Source organism: Gekko japonicus, unplaced genomic scaffold (genome assembly GCF_001447785.1).
Source record: "Gekko japonicus isolate JY-2015 unplaced genomic scaffold, Gekko_japonicus_V1.1 scaffold2312, whole genome shotgun sequence".
Taxonomy (NCBI): Eukaryota; Metazoa; Chordata; class Lepidosauria; order Squamata; family Gekkonidae; genus Gekko; species Gekko japonicus.
This window is the reverse complement of record NW_015162019.1, coordinates 228,679-239,030: the sequence shown is the minus strand read 5'-3', so window position 1 is coordinate 239,030 and position 10,352 is coordinate 228,679. Positions and strand designations below refer to the sequence as shown.

General features: G+C 46.0%; 1 protein-coding gene across 1 annotated transcript in view; it reads left to right on the top strand.

Annotated features, from left to right (window-relative positions):
• The first annotated feature begins 7,884 nt into the window (after positions 1-7,884).
• The window catches only part of SLC39A3 (solute carrier family 39 (zinc transporter), member 3), a 5,654-nt gene continuing 3,186 nt past the window's right edge, over positions 7,885-10,352 (top strand). Inside the window, exon 1 of the mRNA XM_015405498.1 lies at positions 7,885-8,108. Coding sequence (XP_015260984.1) covers positions 7,902-8,108 — 207 coding nt within the window. The 5' untranslated portion in view covers positions 7,885-7,901. The remainder of the gene's footprint in view (positions 8,109-10,352) is intronic.

Below are 10,352 nucleotides of genomic sequence, written 5' to 3'. Positions count from 1 at the left end.
CATGGATAAATGCAAATGCATTTGCAAGCTCTCTAACAATCTCTGGGAGACAGGAAAGCTTGTGTCTGCTCTGCTCTGCAGCTCTTAAAAGGGATAGAGACCCTGCCACCCGGAGAGCAGTCCGCTTAGCAAGACCACTTTTCCAAAGGGGTAGTCCGGCCCCACTTGGAGCACCTTTGCAATGGAAATGCCCCACGTCACCTTGGCCTGTGCGAGTGGCACAGACCGAAGGAACTAGAGAGAACGAGAGAGGGTTAGCCAATATAAGGGGGGGGCTAGGCTAGAAACTGGTAATGCGAGGTGCATGCAGTTAGGTATGACACGGCTGCCTTGTTAAGAAATGGTAGGAGGAAAATACCCAAAGTGGGGGCAGAGAGAGGGTGTTTTGGGCTCCCCTAGGGTAAGGCTTATGAGCAGATGGGAGTCTTCCCTGTCATGTTTTTGCAGTGTTCTCCCCCCCCCCCCCGAAATGTAGATAATAAAATTCTTTTGGTGGTTTTCTTTTTCTCTTTTTAAATTTCAGTTTTATTCAAGTAGGAGCTGCGGTGGCTCAAGTGGTTAAGGCGCTGAACTGCAGTCTGTGGAAGGTCAGTAGTTCAGCAGTTCGAGACCCGGGTGCTGCATGACGGAGTGAGCTCCCATCTCTAGTTCCAGCTCCTGCCAACCTAGCAGTTCGAAAGCAAGAAATTGCAAGTAGATAAATAGGGACCACTTCGGTGGGAAGGTAACAGCGTTCCGTGCGCCTTGGTGTTTAGTCATGCCGGCCACATGACCACGGAAATGTCTTCGGACAGCGCTGGCTCTTCGGCTTTGAAACGGAGATGAGCACCGCAACCCTAGAATCGGACTCGACTGGCTTTCAAGCAAGGGAACCTTTACCTTTATTCAAGTATAACTTTTCAATAACAAAATAATTCAGTGATAACAATTACAATCAGCAAGTGATGCACTGTATTCTTGGTGCTTGGGGGAGGGCAACAGTGGGAGGGCTTCTAGTATCTTGGCCTCACCGGTGGACCTCCTGATGGCACCTGGTGTTTTTGGCCACTGTGTGACAGAGTGTTGGACTGGATGGGCCATTGGCCTGATCCAACATTGGCTTCTCTTATGTTCTTAACTCATGTGCATCAAAGCCTTGTCATTCAAACTTATTACAGAAAGGAGGTATTTTTTAAGAACACAATCAAGATGTAGTCAAACAACAAATTCTGGTAATATGAGTTATTAGAAATTAGGCCGCCTTCTGCTAAATAGTTCACTACGGGGAACCATACCGCTTGGAATGTCTTTTGATAATTCCTTTTGATGGTTTTCTGATGTCTCTTGATCCTAGAGTGTTAGGTCAGTAAGGTCTATGGTAGGGATGGGTGGAACATGTTAGCTCTGTTAAATATAAGTTTGGTTGGGGGGGGGCACAGACTGTCTTCTTCCTCTCCAGTATTTATGGAAGCTGGTTTGATTGAGGGAATCATGTTTCTCATGAGCGATAGGCGAGGGAATGGTTAATAGGATGAGGTCAAATCACTAAGGAAACCTGCACGCTACTACTCTTCTATAGATTTTCTGTCTCCGGGAGCCAAGGTCCGCCACATAGATTTTGACTCAATTTACCTACACCAGAGGATGCTGCAGCCCAAGAGAGATCTACAGAAATGGGCTGAGGAATCCACCCTCATTTACCACAATGCTAGATGTGGGATGCGCATGCTGTCTGCAAATGGTACTAGGGCTACACTTTGCTTGGGCCATGTTCTCGTGGAGCAGGGAAGAAGCAGACCTTTCGACTTCAGGCTGCAACAGACTGCTGAGCTTTTCCTCCATACCGGAAAAAAAAAAATTATTCCCATACGTAGGAATTTAGCAATGCAGGGCAAAGAGTTGGGTCTTTCTTCCCATGTTCATTTTCTGTGTTTACGGGTTTTAGACCTAGGGGTGGTGGTATGTGACTGAGGCCTCCATTCTGAAATTCTTCTCCATGTAGAAAACAGCTTTAGCCGAGAAAGATTCTAGCCTTGCAGTCTCCTGTATGGGAGTTTTCTGTGCTTGTGTGTTAAGCACTATCAAGTCACTTCTGACTTACGGTGACCCTATGAATTAATGTCCTCCAGAATGACAAGTCGTTAACAGCCTCGCCCAGGTCTTGCGGGCTGAGGACTCTTTCCTCTTTTCCTGCTCCCCTCAACTTTTCCTGGCATGATCGTCCTTTCTTGTGACTCTTGTCTTCTCATAATGTGGGCAACGTACAATAGCCTCAGTTCAGTCATTTTAGCTTCTAGGGAGAGTTGAGGCATGATTTGATCTAGAACCCACTTGTTTGTCTTTTTGGCGGTCCGTGGCACCCATAAAACTCTCCTCCCGCACCACATTTCAAATGAATCCACTTCCTTCCTGCCAGCTCTCTTTGTTGTCCAACTTTCACACCCGTAAGACTATGGCCAGAATTATCTCGATCTTGGTCGCCAGTGTCACATTTTTACACTTAAGAATCTTTTCTGGCTTCTTCACAGCTGCTCTTCCCAGTCCCAGTCTCCTTGAGATTTCTGGTTGGCAGTTTCTTGGTTGATGATGAAGCCAAGGAACAGAAGATCTTTTAACAATTTCAATGTATTCATTGTCAGCCTTAAAGTTGTGTAATTCCTCTAGTAGTCATGACTTTTGTCTTCTTGATGTTCAGCTGTACTCTTGCTTTGGCACTTCCTGTTTTAACCCTAATCATTAGTCGTTTCTGGTTTCCTAGGGGAAGATTTTTTTTTAAATGTGAGGGAGTGGCTGTCTCCCATCTGAAGTGGCCTCTGTGGGAACAGGCCGAGTTTTGAGCTGGTGGGGGCTGCTTCATCAAGGAAAAAGGTCCCTGGCACATAGCAATGGATTTATTTATTTTATTCCATTTATATCCCGTCCTACCCTGCAAGGGGGCTCAGGGCAGCTCACAACATATAGTAAAATGATAAATGGTAATTCATAAAATCATCAGACACCAGAGGATGCTGGGAAATTCGCTGCAGGTTGGACACAGGCCTATGTCTTGCTGAAAGATGACAGGCGTCGTCAACATCGCCGGTGCTGAAGTTCCCTAGCTGCCATCTTGGAACCTGATTGGTCTGAGGCTGCCATGGTGCCTGGAGTTCTGTGGCATCTCTTTAGGGGCCGGCAGTGCTCTCTCTCCCCCTGTATAGGAGGCGGAGCAGACTCGGGTTTAACTGTTTCTGCAAGAGAGGCCAGAGTCCTGCTAGGCTGCTGTGGGACTGGCTTATACAGTTCAGTCGTAGAGAGGGCAAGCCGGGTCCATGGCTTTGCTTGGGCTGCTGCTGTCACTTTGTGTTCCTGCTTTCCTGCCTCCATCAAAGAGTTGCGCTGTCCTTAATCATCCAGGTCTGCAGAACAGCTGCAGGTTGCAATCTTAATGGCATTTTCCTGGGATTAAACCCCATTTAATAACAGGGATTACTGGAAGGGGGGGAGACGACTGGCCCATTGTTATGGAGTCTTCCTCAATCTACTTAATGCACAGTTGGCTGTACAAAGAAGAATATGATTATGTCTAGCTGAGGTTCGTGCTCCTACAATGGCTGCTTTGACCAGAGGGAGCCTGAGTTTGCTCATTTGCACAGCTGCCTTCATTTGATATAAACTATCTTGAGTTTAGAGGCATAGAGCCTTTTAGCAGGATCAGACCATCTAGGAGGGTTTGATTTTTCCAAGACCAAGTTCAGATTATCACTATTTGTGTAACTTACTTAGCATCGCTGTTGTAGATGTACGTGGTACTGTTACGGGAAATACCCATAACAAGCCCCCAAAGGGTATTTATTAATCTTTACCCCAAATTTTTCTTATGCACTTGTGTCTTAGAATCATAGAATCACAGAGTTGGAAGGGACCTCTAGGGTCATCTAGTCCAACCCTCCGCACAATGCAGAAAATTCACAAATACCTCTTATCTTGATGCACTTGGACCTCCAGACAATTCCATCGGATACGTAAGAAGGTGTCGCCCCACAAACACTGAATTCACTCCCTACACCCATTGCCACTTGGCCCGCCGGAGCCTCTTCTCTTGCGCCTGCTGTTCCCAGACGGCTGCCATTAGCAGCTACACCACTGCTCTGTCGAGTTCGGCGGACGCCCTTTCAAGATACACAGCGGTAGGGGGAAAGCGCTTGGGAAAGGGCGGCTCCTCCCGGTTTTGAAGGAGGGCCCAAATCGGGAAGAGGGACACTAGCCGCTCGGACAGCCAATGAGCGTTTCCATGGCGTCACTGACAACCAATGAGTGGCCGGGGTGCAACCACAGCAGGAGAAGGGAAGCCGTTGCCAAGGAAGGAGAGGAAGGAAAGGGAAGGAGAAGCTGCGAGTGAGGTGAGGGCGCCTTAAAAAAAAAAAAAAAGTGGGTGGGTTGTAAGGGGGGGGTATGTGGGGAGAATATACCTGAGCGAGGGAAAGGTCTTGGGGGGTGGGGCTTTGAAAGTATAATTTATTTTATGCTTCTTACTGTACAGCGCCGAGCACAAGACCCGATAATGCCCTAGCGGGTTTAAAATAGCCAGGAACGAGTTCTGCGGGCGAGATTCAGTGCCCACCAGCGATGGTGGCTGCTATAAAATGAGCAAAGATTTGCAACGGAGAAAACATATACTTTGCGCCAAACTCTAGTGATTCGCACCCTTAATTCTGAAAAGGGATGCAATAATAATATTAAGGCCTTAATAGGAACAGGGAACAGCTCTTGGGGGGTGAGGATACCAGAACGTGGGGTCTGGAAGACGGGGTCATATGACAGGAACTGTCCTGTTTTGAAGGAAGTAGTAGAAGTGCTTACTTATATCGACCCATCAGATGCTTTTTTGAGTTGGCTTTAGTGTGTGTGTATCTCTGTATATATATTTGAGGTGACAGTCATGCTGCAATAAATCTATTGATGTTTTCAGGTGCCCTCAGATGCGCTCTGTCTCCATTTGGGTGTGTTCTTGTAGAAACTGAAGCGCAGGCAAATCCTCAGAGATTGGGAGTCTCTGCAAGCTTGGAGCAGAAAGTGACTGTTCTCTTGATGCATGTTGCTTGTTTGCCCCTTGGCAGCTGAACTCCTGTCAATACTTGGCCAAGTGGGTCTTACGAACCCTTTTGACCTGGCTTAGAAAAATCATTCCCCTGCTTCCCTGTTCTCCTCGCTCTGCTCGGGTTCTTAGAAGAACACGGGAAAACATACATTTTCTGAGTAACAGCTGATTGGACCTGCACATATATGTATCTGTGTGTGTATTTTGCCATCAAGCTGCAGCCAACTTGTGAAAACCACACAGGGTTTTCAAGGTCAGAGGTCGTTTGCCATTGCCTGTCTCTACATAGCAACCCTGCACTTCCTTGGTGGTCTCCCATCCAAGTACTAACTAGGGCCGACCCGGCTTAGCGTCGTGAGATCCGGCTAGCCTGTGCCATCCTTTTTATTTAGAAAAAATAGGCTGTCTCTCTGGGGAGCCTACCGGAGGTGGCTTACAAAATGAAGCATAATGAAGTGTGAAAAGTGATCAACCAAAACCCAGCACTAAAAGCCCAGGCAGAGCATAGAAACACTGCACAGCTTAAAACGGATGTTAATAGTTTCCAGGCTAAAATAGCAGTGTTAAAATGGTTCAGGTTGGGTAGCCATGTTGGTCAGAAGCAGCAGAACAAAGTTGAGTCAAGTGGCACCTTTGAGACCAGCAGAGTTTTATTCAAAGGGTTAGCTTTCGGGTGCAAGAGTCACTTGTTTTGTATGAAGAAATGTGTTTTCCATACAAAACTTACACTTTGAATAAGACGTTGTTGGTCTCAAAGGTGCCACTTGACTCAGACTTTGTTCTGTTAAAACGATGTTTTGCATTGTGCATAAACAAGGGTTTCTCTTGCTGTACTCAATTGCCTTGATAATAACAACAAATAATATTTATTGTCCATTTTCTGTAATGCGTAGTCCCAAGATGTGCTACTGCTCCATTCAAACAAAATGAAAAGAGAATAAACGTAGGGGGGCGTAACTCAGTTTCTAAGCCTCCCAACAGCTTTGTGTATCTTCTGATACACAAAGGTCTTACCATTAGCCAAAAGAGCCACATTTGCTTCTGTGCCTAGCATGAGACTCTCAAAAGGACAGTCACTTACAAATGCCCCAAGTCTGATGGAGCCCTATGTATGCTGAAGAATGGTCAAATAAAAATCCGAGAGATACATCTTGGGAATTTTTGTGGAAAAATGCGATGAAGATATCAATGTGTAATAACTTAAAAGAAATCTGTTATAAGATGATGTATAGATGGTATATGACACCAAAAAAGATTGATAACCTGAATAGTAATTTGTCAAACAAATGTTGGAAGTGTAAAAAGGTAGAGGGCTCGTTTTGTCATATGTGGTGGACTTGTGAAAAAGCAAAAATATTTTTGACTGAAACACATGCTGAAATGGAAAAAATTGTGAAATGTAAATTTAAGAAAGAACCTGAAATTTTACTTTTGGGACTTAAAATGGAAGAAGTCAACATGGCAAAAAGGACATTGATGTGGTATATGATTACAACGGCCAGAATGACTTATGCTCAATGTTGGAATCAGGATAAAGTGCCTGAAGTTGGAGACTGGATTAAAAAATTACTTTTTATGGTTGAAATGGACAAATTGACAAGGAAACTTAACAATTTGGAAGCAGAGGACTTTTTTGCAGACTGGAAAGATTTGAAAGACTATTTGGAAAAGAATTGGGATGTAAGGGATGGCTTATTTAGCCTTGACAATTATTGAAAGTTAAGAGATATTAAAAAATAGAATAAGAGGTAAAACCAAAATAGGGAAGGGTAAGTTACTCTTCGGCTTTAAAACGGAGATGAGCACCGCAACCCCAGAGTCGGATTCGACTGGCTTTCGAGCAAGGGAACCTTTACCTTTTAAGTTACCTATAGATATATGTAATGAAAATGAGATGAAGAAGATTTAAGAACTGTGCAGGAGGTTGGAGCACTGTGGGAAGCCGAACTGGGGGGGGGGAATGGAGGAGGGTAGGATGTATTGGTATAAACGTTTGTGATCTATATTTGACTATGTTTATTATATCCTAATAAAATGTTTTTTAAAAATAATAAAAATCCGAGAGACTGTTGGGTCTCCTGTCCCACTACTGTCTACACCACTCTCGATATGTGGCAAAACAGGAGGCCCAAACCTCAGTGGTAAAGCTCCTGCTTTGCATGCAGAAAGTCCCAGGTTCAGTCCAAGGCATCTCCAGGTAAAGGTGTTGGGGAGGATCATTCTCTGGCTGCAGTGCTGCAGAGTTGCTACCTGTTAGGTCTGGGATACATTGAGCTGGACCACGAGTCTCTCTAAGGCATCCTTGTGTGTTGATGAGGGATACCTGAAACCAGGGCTATTTTTGGACAGGAACGCACAGGAACGGCGTTTCAGCTGGCTCTTGAGTTGGCCACGCCCAGCAGGAACTCATTAGCATAATAGGCCACACCCAACAGCAGAAATGACTGGCTACATTAGGGGTGTGTGGCCTAACATGCAAAGAAGTTCCTGCTACAAAAAAGCCGAGGGTTTTGACAACAGAGTAAACAGAATAAGAAGCAAAAGGTGACTGTGGTAGCATGGGGGTGTGGTCTAATATGCTAATGAGATGTGGTATCAGGGGTGTGGCTTAATATGCTGAGTTTCTTCTGTTGGCTGTGGCCTATTATGCTAATGAGTTCCTGCTGGGCTTTTTCTACAAAAAAAGTCCTGCCTGAAACAGTTTTTTTTTTTTTTAGTCTTTCCTAGATCCCCATGGGTTTCTACAGACACCAGCCATTCGGACTCCCAAGATCTTAAGGAATCCCATGGACTGAAGAACACCCAAGTCAGTCCTTCTGCGGCTCCCTCCTGCAGCACAGCAAAGATGAAGGTGCTCCTGGCTAAGGTGCTCTGTCTCTTGGGGGTGTTTGTGCTCATGCTGGGCGGCTCCCTCCTGCCGGTGAAGATCATCGAGGCCGACTATGAGAAGGCTCATAGCTCCAAGAGGGTCCTCGCCCTTTGTAACTCCTTTGGAGGGGGCGTCTTCCTGGCTACCTGTTTTAACGCCCTGCTTCCTGCTGTCCGAGAAAAGGTAGGCTGGGGGTGGGAGTGGAATCTGGCCGGCTGTTCCCTAAGCAGAAGCAAGTGGTTTGGCATCAAAAAGCGTAGGGAAACGGGACAGGGTATGCTCTCAGCTGCGTGGGCTGAGGTGGTGACAGCCGCTAAAAGGTGGCGGAGACAGTTTCATGGAGGAGGGGTCTCACTTGGTTTATTAGTCATGATGGCTAAATGGAACCTCCATGTGCAGAGGCTATCTACCAGACTATGGGGGCAAGGAGTGGCCATTGTGCACTGCTTGGGGCTTCTGTGACTGATGAGGTTTGGCTTGACAGGTCAGGCCCAGCTTGTCCCCTTTTTCCTCCTGGTTTGGCACTGCTGCTTCTGTGGGCAGGAGATGTCCACACGACTGGCCACAGAGAAGACTGTCAGTGTGCAAGATAGCCAGCTCCTCCCACCTGTACCCGAGTGGCTTTCTGGTTGGGTCTTCCCAGTCTCCCTTCCCTGACCCTTTTCTGCAGCCTGGCCAGTTGCTCACATGAGGAGGGTCTTCAGGTCAAAACCAGAACCTCTGGGTGAGAAGTTTATTAAAGTCGCTCACATGGGACCGTTTGCTATAGCTTGTGCCTCTCAGCCATAGTGAATTATTTATTTACTTAGTTAATGTATACCCCGCCCTCCCCGTGAGTGGGCTCAGGGCGGCTTACATAATTGGTCTGTAAATGACCATTCATTCACATAAAAACAGTTTAAAATTAAATTACAACAAAATAAGAATCTCATAAAGTGCTAGTGAGATGTTTTCCAAAGGAAGTCTCCTTGCTATGAAAATAACACAATAGCACCACTGAGTGGTGATTTAAAAGCATTACACAGTTGCAGTAATGAAGGGCAGAAGGAAAGCAGAGGCACCTCTGAGCAGCAGCCCCCACCTGACCTAGATAAGGTGCCAGAGAAAACCAGCCAAGATGTTTGGATGGTGCCGACTCACATGTTAAATGTCAAGCAAAACATACTGATTCTTTTTTTTTTTAAGTGTTTTAGGATTAGATGCGTGCCATAAGGATGCCTCTCAGTCAACATAATAACATGTACGAAACTAGAACAGCTAACTTGTGAGTATGTTGTAAGGACAAACCAGAACTGTTCTCAAACCTTCTCCAGCTTCTAATACCAGGGGCGTGACGCAGAGACAGGCAATGGCAAACCACCTCTGAAATGTCTCCTGCCTTAAAAACTAGTCTAGCTCACCACCTAGTGGTGCATAATGCCAAAAGAACTAGAACTTCTGACTGCCAGACAATCTTAAGATCTCCTGGCTATACTACACACACTGCCATACATACAATAATAATTATTATTATTAGTGGGATACTTATTGGCAAGGGGCCATGGCTCAGCCGCAGAGCACCTCCTTTGCACGTAGGACACCCTGGTTCCATCCACAGCATCTCCTGCTCAAAGGTCCCAGGCAGCAGACGCCTGGAAAGGCCTCTTTTAACCAGAGGCTTCAGGGAGCTTCCATCAGTTGCACAACAAAAGCAGAGGGAAAAACTCTTCAGCTGTGGCTGTTCTGCTTTTGGCCAGAAGGGGTCACAGCTCTGAGTACCTTCCTGAAAATTTCGGCGGGGGGTCCCGCCCCCCCCCCCCCCCCCACATTTCCAATTTAAAGCGCAGGCAGCCGGTGCTAGGAAAGACCTTCCTCTGGCCAAGACCCTGCCAGACATAGCAGCAGGCTAGACAGACCAGTGGGTTAACTTGGTAGAAGGCAGCTTTGTATGTTTCAGAAAGGCCTATGGCTCAGTGGTAGAGCTGATTCAATAGAAGGCAGCTTCATGTGTCTCCCGGCTAAAAAGGAATGATCTTAGATTGGTAGTAGGCAAGAGGCAGAGTGGAGAAGGTGCAGCCCCCTTCCTTGTACGTAGTTATTCCTTTATTTACTTTGCGTGTACCCCAGGTTTCTTGCCAGTGGAGACCCAAAGTGGCTTAAGTCGTTTTTATTTATTTTTACTTATTTAATTAAAACACTTACTAGCCGCCTTTCTACCTTACAGAACCCAAGGCAGCTTACAATCGTAAACAAAACAATAACCATAAAAATACATGAAGCCCACAATCCAAAGTCACCATTTAAGGCAGCCAATAAATAGAAGAACTAAGTGAATTAAGTGCTGTCCTAAATAAAACCGTTTTAAGAACATAAGAGAAGCCAATGTTGGATCAGGCCAATGGCCCATCCAGTCCGTCACACAGTGGCCAGAAATACCAGGTGCCATCA